This window comes from Protomyctophum parallelum (assembly GCF_964188405.1).
Source record: "Protomyctophum parallelum genome assembly, chromosome: 19".
In the NCBI taxonomy this organism is placed as follows: domain Eukaryota; kingdom Metazoa; phylum Chordata; class Actinopteri; order Myctophiformes; family Myctophidae; genus Protomyctophum; species Protomyctophum parallelum.
The window spans coordinates 40,435,027-40,459,677 of NC_139717.1; the positions used below are offsets into that span (position 1 = coordinate 40,435,027).

Below are 24,651 nucleotides of genomic sequence, written 5' to 3' on the forward strand. Positions count from 1 at the left end.
CGATTCCCACATGGTAACAACTATCAGAATATGCAGCGATTCAACACTTATAACTTTAACAAAGATATAACTTACTGCACCTTTAACTTCCCTTTGCCACCCTTGTGGGGACGGATAAATCTATGGATGTGTGTGGTCTATTTCTATCCTCGCAGCATCCAAAAATTATCATGCCGTGTCAAATGCTGCCTGATGTGAACCAATGGCTGGTGTTAAGCTTTGAAGCTCCTTTTTCAAGCCCAAAGACCAAAGGTTCTCTGTGGGGTTACGGTGCAGGGCTCACTGGCAGGTCAGAGCACCACTTATTGTCAGGTTCAAACACCCGTCTGTCCAGGAAGGAAGCTGACATGTTGCGCTCTATATATCTCCATCACTCCTTGTCTCTTTTTTCCCAATCTTACCGTGTCTCTCTCACACACACACACACACACACACACACACACACACACACACACACACACACACACACACACACACTTAGTTGCCCAGGTTCACACCCTGTGGCTTGGGGGGGGAAACAGTGAATGGAATCGACCACATTGGAGATTCACAGCATTCAGCTTGCTGTGACACTTTTACTGCACTTTCTCAGAAGCAGGCTCTGCTGCTCGATCTCCTTCCAAACAACCCGCCTCCCTCCCAGCTCTCCTCTGTGGCTGACCTACAGTGAGCTCTACCGGCTTTCTGCCTGCATTCCCACTCGCGCTCTTCGTTGTGCCCTCTGAATAATGTCCAAAAGGCCCCGCGTGAAATGCAATCAACAATAATTCACAAACCCCCTCCCTTGATAAGACAAGCTGGGAGAACAGTAGCCTAAGAAGAAAAGAGGAGATGGCAGTTCCAGTGATCGGGGGAGGGGTTTGTTGTTTTACACACACACACACACACACACACACACACACACACGTGTGCCTTTGGGAGAGAGAAAAGCGAGAAAATCCATTTTTGAAGCTGTGATTTATGGCTTGAATCTGGGGAAGCTTCCAATTGTTTGAAATTAAAGGTTTGAGTACTTTCTCAATGCTCTCTCTCGCTCCTCACACTCTCTCTCTCTCTCCCACCCTTGTGCCTGCCTCGCCTCCACTTGGCAATTAGTACACACAACCTGTCCTCGGAATTCCATTGTGCTACGTTGTTATTTGATTGGGAAGTATGGATGTTTGCACTCCAGGAATAAACTAAACGGTAGACCCTCAGCCCTCCGTGACACACAAAGCACACAATCCACGATCAGGAATTCAGAAGATACAGTACGATTCAGTATCACAATGAAGTAGACATTAGTTTCTTACCCTGTGGGTGGGTGTGCGTGTGCACGTGTGCGCGTGAGAACAAGAGGGGGAGGAAGCGGTTGTTGTTATGCAACTCAATTGCTAGCTGTTAAGTTTCCTCTGTCAAGTATATCCAGTTAATTTATGGTTACCGGAGGACCACTTGGACTGAAAATTGTTATGTTTGAAAAGTGTTTGATGGACTTGAATTTTTTTGGCTTTGTTATGATGCTATTATTTGCAACCCGCTGTCTTTTGGAAATGGAAATCATCGTTCGGAAAACACCCTGTAATTAGTGTAATCTCACTGCATTATTCAGTCGGGTGTTTTTGGAATACTTTGTGCATATCTGTGAATTAATCTCTCCCTCTCTCTCTCTCTCTCTCTCTCTCTCTCTACCCCCACCCGATTCCAGGTCAGCTGAAGCGCAAGGTCCGTCGGCGGCCGTCTTGGGGGCGGGGCATCATCAGGAAGAAGAAGACCTACTACAAGAAGGGGGCGGGGACCGAGGAGGAAGAGGAGGAGCCAGCCGAGGAGGGGGCGGAGCCTGCCGTCCCCAGCGACTCGTGTCTCACGCAGGACGAGGAGTCCAGCTGCGACACCCCGGGGCCCCATCAGGCCAACGGCCACCACCACCACCGGCACCATCCGCCCGTCCTCTCCACCACGGAGGAGGAGGAGAGCTCCAACGAGCCCCCGGTGGTCGTGGTCGTCCCGCCGGGGACCAAGAAGGACCAGGAGGACGTGCCCGCGCCAAAGGACGAGGAGGAGCCCCCCGACATCCGCCAGCCCGCGCCCGACGACACCGATCAATCCACGTCCGAGTCCTGTGAACCCGACACCGATCCACCCACGCTTAAAGCCGAAGAGCCCACTACGCCCAACAACACCACCGATCAACAACCCACACCCAAAGCCGTGCCCAAGTCCAAAACGGATCTACCCACCCCTAACCTCGAAGCATCCGCCCCTAACGCCGATCCATCTGCGCCCGACTCTCATCGCTCCGCCCCCGACATCGATCGGTCCACGTCCAAGGAAGAGGAGGTCGAGGGTAAAGAGACGCAGACGGAGTCGCATCCTCGGTCAAAGACTGCGGAGAGCACCGGGCCCCAGCAGGCTGACCGCGGGGCGGCGGCCGAGAGCACCGGGCCCCAGCAGGCTGACCGAGGTGGGGTGGTGGCAGAGGTGACACAGCCCAAGGCTGCCTCCTCCGAGGTGCTGTGTGTGAACGGCGACGAGTCCATGGACAGCCTGGACTCCCAGAGCCCCAGGAAGAGCTGCGAACCTGGGACGCGGCGGCAGGAAGAGCACACGGAAGAACAGGAGAGCGGAGCATCTCAGGAGGGCCCTCCTCCCCGGGACGGGAGTACTGGAGCAGAGACATTGGAGGAAGAGCAAGAAAAAGAAGGTATTGGTTTAGATTTATATTATTTGTGTGGCGTGCAATCTGCACATAGTTTGTGGAGACACTAGACAGGACATTATTTCTTTTTGCTTGGTGTTGTTTTGTCTTTTAAACTTCAATTGAACAATGAACATGGTCCCTGTTGCTGCTGACCACCATAGTTGTCGTTGGGGGGGGGGGGGGGGGGGGGGGGGGGTTGTAGACAGACAAGACAACCCCCAAAGAATAAAAACCTCTGGTTAAGAATGAAAACCCCTGCTGGCCACACACAAACGCAGCCAGTTGTATTTGTTGGAGCGCCCGGTAGATCCACAGGCATTGTAGTGAAATTGAACCACAGTCTCTCTCCTCAGTCCCACTGTTCTTCACTGTGGTGTGGTGGTGGGTCACTACTTGACCCCTGCTTGAGCCCCCGAACACCCCAATCAAATATCATTTTAAAATAACTGCCACTAGCAACCTTTCATGTCGAAAACTTTGTCGGAAAACTATTGCAAAACTAATTGTGGACGTGGCCATAACCTTTGGGTCTCTGAAGCCTAGGGCGACCACAACACTCTGCATGCAGATCCATTTGATTATGCATAAATCGACCTTTGCACCACACCGCTATAAAACATTGGATCTGGGAGTCACAGTACATTAGTTCAACACGAGCATTAAAATGCTCCCCGGAGCTTTTTGGAACGCAAAAGATTCCAGACAACAGTGCCGAAACACCCCCAGGATGAGATATTTGTCTTCGTGTGCAAATCTGCTCTGCCAATGACAGATTTGTATGGAGAAAGAAAACTATATTCATGAATATCCAAATGACGATAGATTGAAAATCAGGAAATGGCTGCTCTCTTCTCTAATATAACCGTTGCATTTTTCATAGGACTTAACCCATTCTGACCGGGCACCCATTTTGGTGTCAGCATCATGTTATGCTTTAGCTATTTAAAAATAGCAGATCTACAAGCTCATATCGCGCCACCGAGTGGCGCGATACGAGCTTGTAGGTCTGCTATTTTGAAAAATCGGACTGACATTTTAGATCTGATCTCAGGTCAGAATGGTTCATCAGACCAGTGTGTGTCCGGCGGAAACCTCATATGAATCTGATCTCAGTCAGAATGGGTTAATAGCGAATTCAGAGGCTACCCACATGATTATTTTGTTCAGCTTTGTATCCATAAAAGGCATGGCTCATAAAGAGCATTTATTTGATATAGTTTAAGTCTGAAAGTGCAATAACATGCCTGGTTTCTCTGATGTTTTGTCCAGCTTATATTGTGACTTCCGTTCTCATACAACGTTGTGGATACTCTCGTCGACTGAGTTGACTTGACAAGGGCTATCCATCGACTTGGGGAAACTTTAGAAAATGGCTGGACGCTCCGCAGGGGAGGACAGTTTGTAAAGGAGAAGGTGGGCTGCAATTTAAGCCATTCCTCTGGGACGCTGTGATTTGCCTTCGCCTGTGGTCATCACTCACGCTGGAGAAATGTAATCAAAGCCTGATTTAACAAAATCACTCGCAGAGTGTTTCCAATAACGGGGGTATATCTCAAAACGAAATTGCACTCGTAAAGAAAAGAATAAATACCGGAGCCCACCCTTTGCCGATTGTCATGCTTCGCTCACACTTAGATTTAGACGCCGTGCAGCGTTTAGAATTGAGATGAGCTCGTGAATAATGCAACACACGCAGTAGCTTACAGAATAGGAAATTATTCCCACGGCTTACAGTCACTAGCGATGCTCCAAAAGCTTCGAATTTGTGTGTACCTTTGTTTTTGTTTTTTAAACATATGTTTATTGATTTTCTTTACAAATAAGTATTTTCAAAACAATTTACATATATTATTCCCCCCCCCCCCCCCCCACATCCCCATAGGCAGCACAAATACAAACAAAATCTTATCACGAAATGTTTTGACAACAATAAATAAGAACAAAAATAAATAAATAATAATGACAAAACTGAAACGAAAACGAAAATAAAACACATTACATACAGTTAAACAGACAATGTCCGTCACAGTTCCCTACCCCGCACCCCACAGCTGACTATGTGTGTACCTTTGTAAAATTCTTAAACCCTCTGAAATGTAAAAGAAAAGTTTGTTACGCCTTCTGTAAAACACTAATCTGAGTTCCCAGAAGTTTTATTTTCGCCACTAGGCGGACGTAGAAAGACTTCTGGGGAAAAAGGAACGTATCCCTGTGAGGGAAGTACGTTGCGCTCAGAATCTGAGCGGACACTCCCCTTTCCGGTCTGAAGCACTGTGCATACCATGAAAATAGTCCGAAAGGGAATCAATTCCAAATTGAATTGTAGTAGGCCACCACCGCTCAAGGAGCAATTGTTTCCCTTCCGTCTTATTTAGATGTAGCGCCCACTCCATGTGGAACCGCCCCTGCCTTTTGATTCGCATTTCATTTGAAACGCAACGCACTGGGCCACGCCCCTGCTGCACAGGATCTGAGGCCAATTTTCCTAGACTAGTAAAACACTGCTTGGTTTGGATGACTTCTTTGTTTGTGGCTGGCCATACCCCCCCCCCCCCACACACACACACACACACACACACACTCTGATTGCATCGCATCGTTTTTCTCTTGATTTAGAGCTGTGCACTCGTGGAGTCTCTGGGACAACAACCCCTGTGGGTTTGTTTTTTGATTAAGCTGTGGTCCCGCTGGAGATTAACAGAGGCAGGCTGGTCGGCCTCCCTAAGGTACAAAATGCTGTTAGAATAAGGAGTAGCTATCACATAACAGAGAGCACAAACAGTAAGTAACAAGGCTGCTCAAACAACAGGCGTCTGACCCTGGGCTTTCTTTTATTTCCCCCTCTAATTACAATCTGGGCCAGGCCTTTAGTTCCCGTCCAATCTTTTTGTTCTGCAGTACAATTATGAATGATGGGAAGACGCCAATGCCGATGGGACACACAGCACCGTCGGTAGCTTCAAAAAGACCTCAGAAACATGGCAGGTGCACTGATAGAGATATAGGAGATATAGTCACGCTGGATAGTTATAACAATAATAAGTATTATTATTATTATTATACATTTGATTTATATAGCACTTATCAAAACAGTTGTTTTCTTCATCTTTATTTCCACCTGTCCTTTATTTATTCCATCCACTTCTACCTATAGGCGGGTCCAAAGCGAGGAAATGCAGAAGGAGCCAATCGGAGCAGACGGTGGGGTCAGCTGACAAGACTGACGAGGAGACACAACAAGCCACCCCCCCTCCCCCGCTCATTGTCGACCACCAGCGGCTCTCGGTAAAGTATTGTGGGCCTAGTAGAGACTGAACCGTAGTGATTCCTCCTAGTCATAACTCTCTCGGTAAAGTATTGTGGGCCTAGAGACTGAACCGTAGTGATTCCTAGTCATAACTCCATGGGTCCGCCTGCAGTCCCACCCCCTCCCAAAAACCTGGAAGCATCATTTTCCGTTCTTGCCTCGCGCTGATCACGCTAAAGTCTCTCTAGAAGCGTTTATCTTTTCGTCTTCATTTCTGAAGACAGAACATTGCCCATCTGGTCAAAACCATGGTGAGTTCCCTAGATTAACCCATTCTGATCTGAGATCAGATTCATACGAGTTTTCCACTGGACACACACTGGTCTGATGAACCCATTCTGACCTGAGATCAGATTCTAAAAATGTCAGTCGTTCTTCGATTTTTCAAAAAATAGCAGACCTACAAGCTCGTATCGCGCCACTCGGTGGCGCGATATGAGCTTGTAGATCTGCTGTTTTTCAATAGCTAAAGCATAACATGATGCTAACACCAAAATGGGTGCCCGGTCAGAATGGGTTAAATAACAAGGGGTACATTGAAGGATATATATATATATATATATGTATATATATTATATATATATACAGTACGTATATATCAATAAAAAAGACACGTCTTTAGCATCCTGTGGTTTTGATATAAAAGACATCTATACACGACACACGTCCAAGGCATTTAGAATAGGTGAGAATAGCCGAGGTGGTTTTGCGTCTTGGGGAGACACAAGACATCACATTTCTCTATTGGGTCTCTAGAGATTTTGGGTTTGGGCACCACTGAGCAGTCGCCAATCCAAATGAAAACGACCAGATCCCTAGTTTCCCTATGGGAATGTTAGTCCTTTGTGAACCAAATAGGTTGAATAGGCTTTAATCAACCATTACGATAACATTCAACTGAGCCGTCTGTGGGATGTGAAAAGGTATCGTCTCTGTAGTAAACTCAGACATGCATTTGGTGCAGCCTTCTGTTGTTGACATTATTAGAGTTTTCCCTCTGCACGGCCTGAAACAAATCTTCAAATAGCTACGTTATTAATCTCTCCCACAGGCACACTTTCGACAGACTTGAGTACAGTTAAAGAAACCATGCCAACAATCCAGGAATAGGCACGGTTAAAACGGCAGAATAGAAACGCAATCGGAAGAGCCCTGGCCTAGACAACACTTTTCTCTACCAAATTCAAATGTCACAGTGAAATCAGTCAATACTGAGTGAATTATGGGGCTTAACGGTAGAAACAGAAGCAGCTACTGTAGTTACTACATTGACTATGGAAAAGGGTAGCTGTGATCTCAAGTGATTTAATATCTTTTTTCTTACTGTTTGTTGCAGAATAGGTTGGAGTTTTTAAGGATTTTTTCTTCTGAATAGGTTGAAAATTATTCTTTAATTTATTATAGATATTTGGTAGGCCGATTCTACAAATTGTCCGTGGAATAGTCGGATGTTCTACTGGGGGAAATTCCGGGAGGAAAAACGGGTCACGGGGCGTCCGTATAACATGTCAAAGTACTACCAGTAGGTAGTAATAAGTAGGTAGCCTAGGTACTATAATAAGGATTTGTAAATAAGGCGCGGACCGAAACGACAGTCCGCCCTCTAAATTGTTCCTTCTGAAACGGAATCTGTGTAAATGGTTCCTACTGAAACTGAATCCATGTCCTGACTCCTGACAATGACAAATTGACAACGCTAAAGCAGAAAAGAATAACTATTGCACCCACATTAAGTATCCTCTAGTCAAAACTGTAGTTACTGTGGGCAGGGTTTGAATGACGACCTTTAAAACCAAAACAAATAATTAAAACATGAATAATAATAATCAATCCCCAAAAATGATTATTTGAATATTTGATTATTATGACTCATCCATAATTACAATTAATTGTATCTATTTCATGAAAGATTTGACTTATTATTTAAAAAAATTGCTTGATAACTGGTCATTTTAGGTTAAATAAATTAATTAGGAATGTTCTCCGCGGAATCAATACTTTTTCTCCGGATTCCTGTGGGCACAAACTAGTAGGTATTAGGTAACAAGAACTTTTTCCTCATTTTTCTCCCAGCATAACTGGCAAACATCCCCCTCTTATCCAATCACAGGTGTCGTGTACACGGCAGTGTTAATCTCTGAGGCCCTCTGGAGCTCCACATTAATCCAGCTCTTTCTCTGCCACCGATTCCACCGCCTCCTGAGCCCGGGAGCACAGACGTTCTGTAGAATTAGTCAGTTTGGCAAACTGGACTGTGAGAAACTCGGCCATCATTTTTGAATGGGGCCCTGGCAGACAGCAGATGAGGGATGTGGGGGAGTTTAAGGTATGGAGACTCAATCATGGGAGACTGGCCTTAAGCCTTCCCCGTCTCAATATGGCAGCTCTGGGGACTGATGGCGTCACACTGCCCTTCGCAGATGGATAACTCTGGCTTTCCAGGCTTTATCCCTCGGCAGCATGCACCCTATGGTTATGCCTCTTCCAATCTCGCACACACCAACGTACCTCATGCCTCCCTCTCTGAGCAAAGATCGGGGGGCCAATTAACCCATTCTGACCGGGCACCCATTTTGGTGTCAGCATCACGTTATGCTTTAGCTATTTAAAAATAGCAGATCTACAAGCTCATATCGCGCCACCGAGTGGCGCGATACGAGCTTGTAGGTCTGCTATTTTTGAAAAAAATCGAAGAACGACTGACATTTTTAGAATCTGATCTCAGGTCAGAATGGGTTCATCAGACCAGTGTGTGTCCGGCGGAAACCTCGTGTGAATCTGATCTCAGGTCAGAATGGGTTAAAGTGGCAGAGCCTTCCCACATCTCTCAATCAGCAGGTGTTGTGTGTGTGTCCTCCTCCGAACATCTCGGGGACACGAGGACATGACTCAAACATGAGCCCTTCTCCGCCCCACTAGGTCCACCAACTTGTCGTGAGATTGATTGACGGGTTCAAGGCAAAGAGGGTATAGAAGCGCCAAGACACTTGGCACAGTCACGCTAGGGTCCCACCTAATACCCCGGGTGTAAATTGGAGCCTTCGCCCTCGATGCGCTCCCCTGACGCCGCCCGCCACCCCTCCACCCATGAGGATTGTGCATGCGTTTTTGGTTTGAGGTCCGCTCTCTGTGATGTAATTGGTGTAAAAAAAGAAAGAAAGAAAGAAAAAGTGCTCTTGCTCCAAAGTGACATCCTGCCATCAAGTCATTATCTGGTGGCTTTTTGCTCCCATCCCGGGGGGGGGGGGCGGGGGGGGGGGGGGTGATGGGGTTGGTCTTGTCTTTCCCCCGTGGTGATTGCATCCCTCTATATTGATTGACAGGTCCTCGTGGGCCTGATGCCAGGCGAGGCGCACTGTGGCGGTGGCGCTCCACCCGGCTGCCCCAGTGGACCGCCACACACACAGCGCTAATCTGAGGACTTATGTGTTAGTAGGGGAGGAAGGGGAGATATCTTAGCCCACTGAGACCACATTCTACTAAATGTCTTCTAAACCATGACAGTTGTCTGAAAAACAAAGCATGTTTCTAAAATCAGAGGGTTCTCAAACTATTTCATGTCAAGGGAGTCAAGGGACCCTCCAGAATGATCTGTATTTGTCTCCATCTGGAAAGAAAAGATTTGAGTTAAAAAACATTTGCTGTCAAAGAATATATATATTCAAAGATTTGCACACGTTTTTCAAAAAATAGCAGATCTAAGCTTGTATATCTTGTTATTTTTCATCAGCTAAAGTATGAAATAATGGTTAAAAGTGGTTAAAAGCTAAAGCGACACAGATGCGTTCCAGGTCCTAATGGTTTAAAGAAACAGATCGTGAAAAGAGGAGACTGTGAATAATTGCTTTTTCATCCCTGGCTTATGGAGCAAATTGAATTTCCGACGAACAGTATGAGAGTCTCCGTTTAAGCATAAATTTTCTGGCTCGGTTGGGGCTGGCGCGCTGCCCCGGTGGGTAATAGGTTGCCCAGGGTGAGCGGTGTGCACCCCCCCTCTCGCTCTTCACTCTCACTATTCATTGATTTTAGAGGGACCATTATTTTTTACTATAAACTTGATCGAAGGTGCTCAAAATGTCCCTTTTGGGAATTAATACCTGTCGGGACACTCAGTTTGTTAGCAGACTCCAAATTGGAACGGAGATGGTGTCATGTCAGTCGTCGCATCCCATATTTCAGGGCTACGCTAGTTATGTGCCCTGATTCACTTAGTTAAATCAAGTTCTGTTATTGCGGGGGCTGACTATAATGCCAGCCCGGCGCTGTCTGGAACAAAATGAAAATCCTCAGCGTGAATAAACAGGTTTGAGGCTTGTTTGCTTTCGCTGCTCTGTAAAAACCTCTCCGATTCTCAGCTGCCTCCTTTCATAAATAATCAGACACTTGTTCACAGATGGACTGGAAGAAGCAAGGGGTGAAGATTGTGACGAGAATCCGGTAACAAGGAATCCAATCTGGTCCAGCAAATTATTTTTCTTCCCCAACCATCTCACCAAGAACACACAGATTATACCGTCTGCTGTGTGGTTTGCTTGCATGATTTGTTTCACCCTGCAGACAAACACAGGCTTCCTTCAGTCGCTGGCACACTAGTAAGCCCTTCGATTGATTTGGCTATTATAGCATGTCAAGATTTCCTCTTTTGGAGACTCATGTCAACAGAAATGGCCCCATTTCAGTTTTGTCATCTCCCCGTCGTTTTGAGCACTAATAACATTCACCCTCTGGTGAAGTATCCATTCCGCACGTCTCTGTTGGGGGGAATGGAACGGTTTAATGGCAGCGTTGGACCGGTGTTCGATTTGTCAATAAAAAAGGCACAACTTTTGAAGTGCTTCTTTGGACTTCCATTTATCCCTGCTGATGGCCCCGACAGTGCAGCCATTTGCATGTAATTGCGGCCATGAGCTGCTCCGCTGTCTCTCTGCCTGAAAGGCATCCATCCTCACTAGAGGAGCCAGATGTGTCAACACGGATGGCACGGCAGAGGCACAGCCAGACGCTCCTCGTTTCTTCCTCGACGCCACTCCGCACGGGTGACTCCCTTGCACACTGTGCATGTCAAAGCCTCTTTACCGTCAGTGTTCATCTGAGTGGCAACATGTGACGGTTCATGTTTCATTATTTAAGCTCATTATTTCTGTCGTTATATGGCTAAGAATCGATCTACATTCTACAAGTAATAATTTGCACTATTTTTGAATATGTATTCCATTTCCGCCTATAATGACATGGTCAAATTCGGCCCACCGGGTGGTTAAGCCATCCATTTAGACACAGACAGTGATTTATTTTTATTTAAATGTTATGGTATGGCTCCTCAGAGGCAAGCCGTCTAGTTGGTCTGTCTGTCTCCGTATCCATAGCTGCTCACACAAACCCACTGAACCAATCAATGTGTGTGTGTGCTTGTGCACACACTGCCATTAGAACACAGATCTGTATTTAATCTTTCTATGAATGCACCAAATCTGTGCGTGTCCAAACCGTTGGCTTCACGCCGGATTGGCGACGTCACAGTCAAACTCGCATGCCGCTAAGCCAGTGTAAATCTCTGATTGGCCAACCCAACACGTCGGCTTAACTGATTGGCCGAATAATGGAACAGAACAGCCATAAGATGGAAGAATGTGATAGAATGTCAGTAATGTTGGGATAGCGGAGTAGAAGGACGGCATCTTGTGTGTGTGTGTGTGTGTGTGTGTGTGTGTGTGTGTGTGTGTGTGTGTGTGTGTGTGTGTGTGTGTGTGTGTGTGTGTGTGTGTGTGTGTGTGTGTGTGTGTGTGTGTGTGTGTGTGTGTGTGTGTGTGTGTGTGTGTGTGTGTGTGTGTGTGTGTGTGTGTGTGTGTGCGTGCGTGCGTGCGTGCGCACATTTTTTGACACCGTCAATGTATATGGAGAATTAGTTTATTTATTTTATTGAAAATGCTTGACACAGTAATTGTATATGGATAATTAGTTTATTTATTGAATTGGCTTCATACAAACTCAGAGGTGCTCTGTCTGTGTCCGTCGGTCTGATCTCCTGGGATTAATGACGGATGGTTTTCCTAAACCTGTTTTCTTTTGCTGGTGTGGAGTAACTCTGGGAACAAGGCGGTCATTTGTTCTGTGTGACCACACAGCCAGCCGGGGCAACCACCTATCACACTTCAGTGTTTATCTCCGGACACCTGGAGTGCATCAGAGGGATTGGATGTAGCAATAATGAGACAGACCGGTGCCTGTACAGCGGTTTTCTAGGCTTTAGTTAGGATTTACACTGGTCCCTTTGTGCTGTTTGTATACAGTATATCTCTGGATTCGTCTACCCTCTCTCGCCTCCTACTTACACTTCTTGGAGCTATTGCAGTTGTCCGTGAGTTCGAAAAGCTGCAATATTGTGTTGCAGGTTTATCTCTTAGGAAGGTTTATCTTTTCTTTTTTTTTGGGGGGATTAGAAGGATGTACAGTAATGATCATCATCATCCGAGGGGTAACATTCATCTGCCCCAACACAGATACTGTAAGCCTCTATAGTTGTTGTCAGTAGTCTCGGTAAGCTTGGTATGTCGAGCTCAAAGTCTTCCTCTTCCTCGTGTTGTGTTGAGCTACTTAATCCATTCTGAACGGGCACCCATTTTGGTGTTAGCATCATGTTATGCTTTATCTATTGAAAAATTGCAGATCTACAAGCTCATATCGCGCCACCGAGTGGCGCGATACGAGCTTGTAGGTCTGCTATTTTTGAAAAATCGAAGAGCGACTGACATTTCTAGAATCTGATCTCAGGTCAGAATGGGTTAATCAGACCCAGTGTTTGTCCGGCGGAAACCTCGTATGAATCTGATCTCAGGTCAGAATGGGTTAAAGTGCAGCTGGCGCACACATCTGCATACACATTAAAATGGATATACTGTAGAAAACCTAATGTTCCATACCACACAAACACCAATTCCCCGCTAAGATTGCATGTATGATATTAATGGCATACTTCAGGAATCATTAAAAGTAAAAACACACTCTAAGGCACATTTTACCACCTCCGCTTCAAGAATTCCCGGGCCATGCAATAACATATATATTTTTCAAATTGTACGTTTAGAGAGCACATGCCCCGCTCTGTCCGCTCTCTTAAATGACGTGCATGTTTCATCATCTTCATACCATTCCTGTTTTCCCTTCCATTCACACGAGGCATCATCACATCCATTCCCGGCAGACAGACTGGTCTGTAACATCTACCACCTGTTTTATCATCTACCAAACGCAATCCGCAGCCCACATGCCGCCAACTATATAGACAACTGACAGCTATCGCATGGCTCGGCGGGATTCAGACACGCACACGCAACACACTAGCCGCCTCACCCCACCCCACCCATGATCCCAGACACGGTTTCCACCGGCCTCGACCAAAAGAGACGACAGAGGCATTTTAATTTGGCGCGACTCGGTGGTGGCTTTCCTCGGCGCGGCAGAATTTGATTCCCCCCTCGGTCACGTTTGTCATGATTGACCCCAATTGCTCCGTTATGTCGACATTGGAACAGTTCATCTGTGTCATATTACACAGCCATGTGCGTTAGCTCTCTATAATTGCCTTTGGTTCAAGTCTCGATGCAGTATTTATTGCAAATTCTATTAGTTTCTTATAGCATTTCAGAGATGGAAACTTGTTTTAGCGACGTCGTTCAAATCAAATTATGCACATTCCTGATACTCCTTTTTCCACCTGATGCTTCCACCTCATTAGATCTTTTTCCAACCTTCCACCTCATTACATCCATTCACGGCTTCACGCTGTCTTTGCTCATGAAGCATGAACTCATTTATAATTAATCCGTTCTCCAGTCTTGTATACTGCTGGAGAGAAAGATGAAAATTCACTTTAATGACATGCCTTGCGACATTGTGGGTCCTTCCCCCGTTTGTCCTTCGCTAGAAGGATTAATGGTCCTCAAAACCACAAATCAACATTATTTAATGTTCAAGAACTAAGAGCTGTTGATGTGCACGACAAAGCAGCTGTGACAAAATAAATGTTCGACTGCCTTTTTTCACTGATGCAAACTAAATTTCGTCAACAGATAAAATATTAGGGAGGGACTAGTGGAGAAGTTGCACCCGGGTGCTGCGCTCTGAAAATAGCTGATCTACAAGCTCACAAAGCGCCGCACTGTGATGCGTTGTGAGCTTGTAGATCGGCTATTTTCAATATGCAGCAAAGTGTAAAATCAGGCATTACGACGCCATCAAGGTCTGCCAAAATACATTTTTGTTGACAAACTGTAGATTTCTTGTTTATGATATTTAGTACTAAAGTATGACTAAAACTAAATTCAATTTTATTCAAAAGACTATGCATGAACTAAATAAAACTATTATGTCAATTATAATTATATGCACAAGTTCTAGTAGGCCACACATACAAAAAAAAGCAGGCACACTTCTTGTCTAGCTGTGTGCAACACAGCAATGGCCATTCCCTCTGTGGGGAGAATTAAAAACCATTGCACAGTTTATTTTTACCCTCCCCATCTCTGAATTCCATTTCCCCGTAATGCATTTAGCGATCACATAAATAATGTCAACACATTGACTTGATGACTTTCTCGGAGCAGCAGAGGAACGCCGAGTGACGCCACCACCACCACGTCGGTGTAGCATTTCACTTGAAAGGCGGATTCCTGCTATGCAATCGACACCGCTCCGGGTCAGCAGAGGATATCGGCGCTAATATTCATGCGGCTATAAAACCTCAGCACGTCGGATAGCACTGGCGCGCCGAGGAGGCGAGGTACACGCTGATATGGCTGTTAATATGATTTTAACTCAACATCGCTGGAGTTCAAAGCCGACGCAAAAAACCCCAGCAGGCCAGCACGCCTTCTATTTCTGTTCCCTGTGGCCGAGCCCAGGGTCTCTGGACGTTTCAGAATCCCAGTGCAGGTAGAATGGGCATTGAAGATGTCAGCGGGTTCTGCCCGGCCGCACAGGGTTCAGTCTCTTGAACTTCTTCACATGAGCGGCAGATGAACGTGCGGTCGTTCGCAGGCCCAGATTAACAATCGAACTTGGTGGAGCTTTAGCTCTGGTCCATAGCTCTAATGCGTTGCATTTAGAGCTATGTTACTCTCAACTTCCGCCGCTCGCATGAATGCAGACCAGCCTCTCCTCTTTAGCGTAAATAAAAAGAGCGCTTTTGCTACTCACCAAAACAAAGGCGAGTTGTGTCATTAGAAAGCCTACTTTCCTTAGTGGACGCACTCTGAGCCCCCCACCACACGTATAAACTGTACTTTTTGGCCAAAAGGGGATTTTGTTTCCACCGGGAAAAAAAAACTTTTAGTTACTTTGCTGCGCCCTCTACCGATATTGCCCAGAGAATTGCCCCATAGAGAATATTTTTCCTCCGGTGAAAAAAAAATCCCTTTCTGGCCAAAAAGTCCAGTTTATACGTGTGGTGGGGGACTCGGAGTGCGTCCACTAAGGAAAGTAGGCTTTCTAATTACACAACTCGCCTTTGTTTTGGTGAGTAGCAAAAACGTTCTTTTTATTTACGCTAAAGAGGAAAAGGCTGGTCTGCATTCATGCGAGCGGCGGAAGTTGAGAGTAACATAGCTCTAAATGAAACGCATTAGAGCTATGGATCAGAGCTAGTGGAGCTTAAGCTCCAGGGCCCCGCAGCTTGCAGAGCCTTATAACTCTATGGGGGCAGCCTTATAACTCTATGGGAGCAGCCTTATAACTCTATGGGAGCAGCCTTATAACTCTATGAGAGCAGCCTTATACAGTAAATCTATGGGAGCAGCCTTATAACTCTATGGACCGGCGTTAGTGCTGGTGGTGCACTGAACGCACGCACGTTCATTCCCTGGGTGCGCAAACCCAAAAAGTGTTCTTGATTGTGTTACGCGCACGTGAATCACACGCATGGGCCCTTTTGATTTGGTGTAGCGCCAGGGCCCTCGGAGGGGTTGATTCGGCACTGGGCGTGCGCGTGTGCCTGTCCTCCATTGAAGGAGTCGCAGAGCGTATATGGGGAAGAAGTCGTGGAGTGTATACCAGGATTGGCCTCCATAACCGGAGTCGTCTGCTGCATAATATGTCAGAGGTTAAACGTGGGACCCGTGACAACCTCATGATGAAGTGCCTTTCCTGTCGCGTGCTAGTGTGTGGATCCAGGCTCATTTGCAGCTCCTGTCATGCATGCTTGTTGCCCCCCGCGTGTTAACATTTCAGCTGTGCTCTTCATGGAGCTCGCACATGTACGTATGCAGCCTCGTTGGATAAGTCCTTGTCACTCGGCTTAGTTGGTATTTCCGTCCTCAGCTGTGTCCCGGTTCCTTGACCGATCACACGGTACCAAGGTTGATTTATTCATGCGGGAACATGAACTGTGGTCGGGTTAAAACTCACCCGTGGCTCCCGGCATGTGTGGCAGGTTAAAACTAACCCGTGGCTCCCGACATGCGTGGAAGTTTAAAACTAACCCGTGGCTTCCTGTGAGGGGGGTTTTAGGTAGGGTGTCGGACTAACGCCTGTCGGACTGTTAGTACGTCGGACCAAACGCATGCACCTGCTGTGTAGCAGTTGTTGGAGTTGTAGATTGACTCTGTGCTTCATGCTGCTATGGCAACCAGGGACAGTAGGTCAGTTCTAACAAAGGCCATATATATTTTTAGACCAGTCAGAGGGTTGCCGTCCCTCCATACAATGGAGCCAAGATAAATCATCTATTTGTGTTGAACTTTTCACTCAAAACATTGCAATTACAATGTTAGGCATTTAGCAGAGGCTTATTCAGAGTAGCCTGGGGTCCACCTATGCTTTCTATGGCATAGGCAGCTCCCGGCAGGATCCACGGGGAGAATCTAGACACAGCTGCGTGACATAAGACTAATTAATTAGAGCGACAGAGAGAGGAGTGTGTGTGTGTGTGTGTGTGTGTGTGTGTGTGTGTACGGGTGTGCGTGTGTGCGTCAATTTAACAAAGGTGCAGACGATCAGAAGTCAGCAGAGAGTGATCGACGTTTGAGCTACTCTATGCCGAATTGAAGTGTACCGGTCTCAGACTATTTGTTCTTCTCCCTGGAAATAAAAACGTCTGGGTTTCCAAGGCTATATTCAGAGTGACTTGAAAAATGCCAAGATAATCATCTACTTTTTGCCAAATCCCTTTAATAGGATCTTAAAATGTTAAACTTTGCACTCAAAACAATTGCAATTACAATGCAGGTGGAGAGCTTTAAGTGGTGCTAATGCATCCACCCTTCACATCGCTGAGCCCAGGCAGTGACACTGCCAAAAAAAGGCTTGAGTGCTTCCCAGTGGTGTAAGGTAACAAAGTACATTTACTGAAGTATTGTACAATTTTGAGGTATTTGTACTTGAGTATTTCCAATTTCCAATACTTTTACTTTTACTCCACCACATCTTAGAGCCAAATATTTTACTTTTACTCCACTACAATTATTTGAAAATGTTAGTTACTAGCTACTTTAGAGATTTTAATTTTCGGCCATTTGAAAATAGCAGATCTACAAGCTCAAACATTTTGAGCTTGTAGATCGGCTATGTTTTAGGGCTGATGTGGTTTTGTTATAATAATCAAAATCTACAAAGTAACTAGTAACTAAAGTTTTCAAATAAATGTGGTAAAAAAAGTACAATATTTGCCTCTGAGATGGAGTAGAAGTTAGAGGAAATGAGACATACTCAAGTAAAGTACAAATACCTCAAAAGCTTGCACTTAAGTGAATGCACTTAGTTACTTTTCACCACTGGTTAGGGACGCAGAGATGGGAGGGTTGCTAGGAGGAGAGAGACGGGGGATGTTTAGCACCGAGGGAAGGTTAAATGACCCGTGTCGGTAGCACCCTTTAACTCCTGGGATTACTGTGCCATTGTGTGTGCCATGAGCTCAGTCACTCACTGTTCTGTTAACACGCACGCACGTCGCTCACACACGCACTACATACCATTTACCACATGCTGTCACAGTCATTGTGATCAAGCAAAGGGGTTGGAAGTACGCTGCTGCAATCAGACAGCTACCGGTGAGAATAGCTCGAGGCGACGGCCAGAGAGAGGGAACCAAGTAGATGAGAGGAGGTAGAGAAACAGAAGGAAAAAATGAGAGAGAGTTGGGAAGGTAAAGTGTCCTACACAGGAAGGGGGGGGGGGGGGGTGAGAGAGAGTTGGGATAAAGGAAGGTAAAGTGTCCTACACAGGAAGGGGGGAAATGGGGTTGACAAAGTGGCGCTGAGGGGAGAGGCTCCATAAAAAATTAAGATAGGCTGGAGTTGGAGAGAATAGGAGAAACACAATGAACAAAAAAAAAGAGTGGAAATGCATTGGATGCGATAAAACGGAAGAGCACGGTGAAAAATGAGAGTGAAATACTGCGACAGTTGGATAAAGGGAAGGTTGGTGGTGGCTCATTTAAACAGATGGTTTCACCAATCTGTTCCAGACTTTAAGCATTCATCATCAACCGTTTCTGTATCACCTCTGGCTGTTAAAGATGGTACGCAGAGGGCATCCTCATTAATATGTCACCATGAGGTTAGCTGTAATGACACTAATGAAAATGAATTCGCCTCCATTGCCGTTTAAAAAAACGTGTGTCGTTTTTTGCTACTATTTGGCCCAAACTGGGAGTATGTTTTTCTTGTTGAACCATTACACCTGAGAAAATCCTTCGCGTAACCTGGCGGGTTGTACTGTATAAGGAGCAGAGAAGGTGAAATAATTAAATGAAAGCAACACTCCTTGATTGTAGAGCTATACTTCTAGCCAGTTGTGACGAAAATCGCTTGCAGGTTGCCTGTAGGCCCATAATTCAGTTTTGAGTTTAAAGGGACACTTCACCCTTTTTGCAAAAAAATATATGTTAATGACGTTTAGAAGCTTTAGATCACTTTCCTGGGGGTATTTATGTGTGTAATATGTGGTTTTAGTTATTTTAGATTGTAGCAGTGAGCCTGTTGTCTCTGATGTCATGGACACTGGTCTCACTACTTTCCTGGACTACAATTCCCATAATTCTTTGGTGCACAGCTCCTCCTTGTGGATAGGGGTAGAGCTGTCTTACTGAGACAACATGTAGTCCAGGAAGGAAGTGAGCCCAGTGTCCATGACATCAGAGACACTGGGCTCACTGCTACAATCTAAAATATCTAAAACCACATATTACACACATAAAAACCCCCAGGAAAGTGTTCTAAAGCTTCTAAACGTCATTAACATATATTCTTTTGCAAAAAGGGTGAAGTGTCCCTTTAAGCAAGCACCTTCCACTATATTGAGTGAAGTTTGGGTTGTTGAAAACATAATTAAACAACTTTTTACGGGTTTATGCCCGAGGCCCATAGATGAATCGTCCTCCATTGCCAGATTGAGCTTTGAACACATCAAAGGTATTATTCAGTCCAAGAAGGTGTGTTTTTCACACTATTAAAGTGTGATGAACGTCATTTTAAAGCAGAACTGACAAAGTACCAAAAAATAAATACAAAATCAGTGAGCGTGGAGTTAAAGCATTATCTGGGTGGATGGGTGTTTAGATGGTTTATTGTCTTCAGCGAGGAAATAATTTTCAATTTGGTACACAACAGAGACGCTACTGTATAGTCAATCATACGCCATAAGCTGTAATATTATGAATGGGGTGTCGCAAGAATAGCGGTGTCGTGGTGAGGCTTGTCTGCGAATCGGATCGTTCCTGCTTCGATCCCCAGCACCTACCAGTGTGAAGAGGGAATTGATTGGAAATGGTTAAAACGTAAAGCTACAAACGTCAGGCGTTGCCGCGTCACTTGTTATCTTCATGTCGCTGGCTTCCATCGGAAATGAATGGATGGTAGCCTGTAGCTTTGTAGCTGCCAGTGTGAACGCAGCATAACACATGCTCCCAAAGAGCTGGTTAGTGCCTTGAAATCAGTGTGTTTATGCTGTGGCGAGAATGATAGTAGAATGGTTGTGCTTTTTTCTACCTTAACCCTTGCCCCTCTTTAGACATGTCCCGATACCATTTTTTTTCAGACCAATTACGAGTACAAGTACTTCATTTTTTGTACTCGCCGATACTTTGTTGAGTAACCACTTATTTGGGCCCCTTTTCCTCATAGATGCAGATGGATCTCCGATCTACCGGTAGTCAGTTGTCATTTATGCTTGTAGATCAGCTGTTTTTGGTGATTTGCTGCAGTGTTGGGTCAGACTTGCTCCCGTTGCATTCGTTCAGCCTATAGTGTCAATTGGATGTTTTGGTAATCGGGTCAAAGTACCGGGCCGGTACCGAGTAAGAGTACTTGAGGGTGGTATCGGCCCCGAGTAACCGATACCAGTATCGGTATCGGAACAACTCTAGTTACTCTACCCCTCTTTCTCTCCTTTCTCTTGTTTATCTGAGACAGTCTTGCAACCATCATTTAGGAGTGTCGCTTTTTCCACTTGAGTGGTATTTGAATTCACTTCATCTTCTTTCTTTTAGTCTCTGAAAGGAGCACGCTGTCGGTCAATATCCGGGGAAATAAAACCCAATTTGGAGCTTTAAAATACAACAAAGAATGTGTTAAAGAAAATATCAATACAAAAAGGAAATAGCACACATTACAGTGTGACTCGTGCTAAAATTGCCCACAGTGCACATGTGAAAAAAGGGACAGGTGCTTATCGGTGCGCAGAGGACCCACCAAACACGTTCATAACATTAACATTATGTTGCAATTAGCTACCTGTAAAGGCCTCTACCTGTAAAGGTAGCCATGCATGAGGTAGTGCTTATCATATTTTTCATACAGTACGGGACGTAGTTAATTTGCTTAAAAAAATTAAATAATCGTTATTTCAACTCAAATCACAGGCTGCTGCTGTGCCTTTCTTCTCTTTGCGAGGAACTTTTAATTTGTCTCGTTCTCACTATAGGGTGAAATAAATTTTACTTCCACTGCATTGAAGTACAAGAGACTGCAATCTGTAATTTGCCATTATTCTAACTGATTAAACACAGTATGAATTAATGTAATATGATTTGCCTATTGTTTTTTCTTTCACAGTGATAGCAGTTATTTCCACTTTAGTCAGCCCATTTGCAGTGTGGCTACAGTGGGTGTTTCGAACCAGAGACAGGATCGCGTCAAACAGAATTATAATAAATGTCTCAATAGAAGAGCGGGGAGACCAAATACAACCACCCCAATTGTATTAGTTGTATTGTATTATTACACGGCTTGGTTGAAAGCTTGATTCTGACTGGTCAATCAGATTGGTCAATAATTTCTGAATATTAGCGATGCACTCTATAACAGACCGCAGCCTGATCACAGCCTCAGAGCACCTGCTGCGCTGCTTGAATTGGATGATGTATCCAACGTGACAGCCATGTAAACAAACACACAATGTCACGACTAAATATTGCTCTCAAGAATGTTTTTGAATACATTTGAAGTCTGCAGAGAAAACTAAATCTGAGTGCTGCTGACAGATCTTATACAAGCATTTGTGCAAACTGAGAAATGTTTCACTAAAGTTGGAAAAGTGACTCTTAAAGGTTTTATGACATTCATTTTCATTTATTTTTCTTTTTTCTTTTAGGTTTTATGACCTCAATTACACCCAAAAAACCTGAACTTTGAACATTCAGTGGATTTTCTGTGGTCTGAAGTTTTCTTTGGGGTTTGGAAGCCTTTTGAACTACAATGAAAACAGGCAACACAGTGAAAACAGTGACATCTGCTGGCAAATCCCATTGACATATATGGGATTTGGCAAATCAGAGCACCTGTTTGAGCCAGAAAACCCCAGATCACAGAAAATCTACTGAATGTTAAAAGTTCATGTTTTTTGGGTGCAATTGAGCTTAGAAAACCTAAAAAAATAAGAACAATTCCAAAAACTTTTTTTAAATGTCACAATCCCTTTAACGAAGTTTTACACTCAGTGTAAAGTTGTGTTGTGTCTGGCCTGTGTTGTGCAGGTTAACCGTATGTGGCATTTAAACAGGAATCACAGTCTGTGTGCAGTGATTCATGCTCTACATAGCATGCTAGCCTTGTTGCTTCTCTACAGACATGTCTGCCGAGGGTAAATATCTCATTATTCATTCCCCCGAAAGATTTTGACAATTTTGTGTAATCCTGGCTTTGCCTGGCTTTACCATTAATTATCTTTTTTAGCAGTGCACCCAAACACAAGCTCACACACATTAGACACCGACACGTCGTGCATGTCGGTGTGTGTGTACACCAGCGCACTCTCAATCTGCACACTTTATGCCAATTTAATTTAATTTAATTTAGGCATTCTATTCATTCCTTTTGATGATCCTCTGTTTGCATAGCATCTAATGACTAACTTTAATCATTTGTGAGTGCAGTTACACTTCATGCATTTTGATGAGTCCTAGGTTTAAAACGCACACACACACACACACACACACACGCAGACAGTCAGACATTGGCTTGGGTAACGTATGAGGCACAGGTCAATTGAAAAGGCTGTCTAGAACGTTTTAATTAAAGTAGCAGTGAAATGTAAACTTGGCGCTAAATATGATTAGCTGTAATTAGCTGTCACTCTGATCTTAATTGCTTTTGAATAACGCTGACCCCCAATTGCTTCATTTATTTGCACGAGTGGCAATGCACTTACAAACTCATCTGTGGTGTCAAGGATTCACCACTCTCTGTGTGTGTGTGTGTGTGTGTGTGTGTGTGTGTGTGTGTGTGTGTGTGTGTGTGTGTGTGTGTGTGTGTGTGTGTGTGTGCGCGCGCGCTCGCTTTGTGGACGTACACACTATAATGAGAGTTTTCATACATGTAAGTATACAGTGTGTCCTCGTCAAATTTAATTTAGATAAGAGGAGAGTAAGTTATTATTTTAGATTTATATAGACCATTTCAAACGGAAAACAATAACAAACATTCCAACTAATAGACCTTGGTATCGTGTTGCTAGGGAACAGCATGGGTTTATTTCCTGTCAGCTACTGATAATCACCGAGCTCACTGCAACAGGAAATAAACTTAGACAGTAATAGACACTTTTAGATTGTTTATGGTGTGGAAAGTTCTGCAGGTTCAGAAGGTTGTGCTTTATTGTTACATCTTGTGTACAGGTACATAAGAGTGAACATAAAAGTGACTTTTTTTTGTCCTTCAGACAATAGAGCACCGAAGTCTGACGTCACTTTCAGTAGAAGGCGTCAGTCCCCAGGTTCATGTATTTGTTTATTTGCATTGAAATCCCCATTGAGGCGATTTTAGATCGCCTCATATAACAACTGTGTTTGAAAAATAAACATGTCACCCCGGCCGCTTCACTCATATGGATATGAAGAATCAACTGACTGAGAGAAAACGCTAATGTTACTGCTGCTGAATTAGTTAGATTTTCGCTAGAAGCAGACTGTATCATATATGAGTGACTGACTGTTGCAAACGATACAGAGACACCTCCCTAACAATAACGCTTGTTTATTTTTGGACCACAACGCTTATAGTAGACGATATTAAGATCACCCCATGTTATTCTCCATAGAGAAATTACTTCCGCGAACCAGGGGAATGGTCTCTATTCAGAAGCATGCATAATAATAATAATAACAATAATAAAACCAAGAAAAGAGAACGACATCAGCGTATGTGCACGACACGTGCATTATGATCTTGGTACATTGTATACAGCTGTGGTTTTCAACCAGTGGTCCGGATCCTTGAGAGGGTTCCAGGTGGTCCCCAGCTAAAGGATGGAGAGTTGGTCACGAAATGGACCCTTCTAGATCTTTAACTCTTGAGAGCGTAAAATTGAAACTATAGTTACATTATTGTTAACCCATTCTGACCTGAGATCAGATTCATACGAGGTTTTCCGCCGGACACACACTGGTCTGATGAACCCATTCTGACCTGAGATCAGATTCTAGAAATGTCAGTCGCTGTTCGATTTTTCAAAAATAGCAGACCTACAAGCTCGTATCGCGCCACTCGGTGGCGCGATATGAGCTTGTAGATCTGCTATTTTTCAATAGCTAAAGCATAACATGATGCTGACACCAAAATGGGTGCCCGTTCAGAATGGGTTAAACATATGCGTCGCTTAATTTACAAGAAGTCTACACAATTAGAGAATGTAGAATAATTGTTATTTTGATCAACGCTTGCCTGTTATCTCTATCCCTATCGCACCAACATCAACACAGCATGGAATTGTGGACAAAATCTTATGCAACAATAACAAAATATTCTTTAGTTTTGGGTCTGAGAGGCTAAATGTCATTAAATGGTGGTCCGTGGCTCAAATGCAGGATAAATAATGGATATTGATAAATAAATGATCTGAAAAGGGTTGAAAACCACTGATATACAGTACATCAACATAACCCATTCTGGGTGTGAACCCCTTTTGGTGTTTTAATTAAGCATTATGTTATACTTTAGCTATTGAAAAATAGCAGATCTACAAGCTCATAGCGCGCCACCGAGTGGCGTGCTACGAGCTTGTAGGTCTGCTATTTTTGAAAAATCGGGAAAATGTGGTCTTAAATCTTTGAATACCGGTATATATTCAACTGTCAGAATTTAGATGGCATTTGTAGAATCGTCGGCAGGTCTAAATGGGATAAGGCAGTAAGATAATCAAATGTCATAATCATCAGCCAAGGCGTACACATGGTGAG

At 44.5% G+C, this 24,651-nt stretch overlaps 1 protein-coding gene across 2 annotated transcripts in view; it reads left to right on the forward strand.

The window, feature by feature from the left end:
- atad2b (ATPase family AAA domain containing 2B) overlaps positions 1-24,651 on the forward strand; it is a 636,500-nt gene that overhangs the window by 104,485 nt on the left and 507,364 nt on the right. For both annotated transcript variants that reach the window (XR_014570787.1, XM_083791050.1), the window contains exons 25-26: positions 1,688-2,683; positions 5,835-5,965. Coding sequence is in view for 1 of the 2 variants with exons in the window: in XM_083791050.1 (XP_083647176.1) it covers positions 1,688-2,683; positions 5,835-5,965 (1,127 nt within the window). In the remaining variant the exon portion in view is untranslated. The remainder of the gene's footprint in view (positions 1-1,687; positions 2,684-5,834; positions 5,966-24,651) is intronic.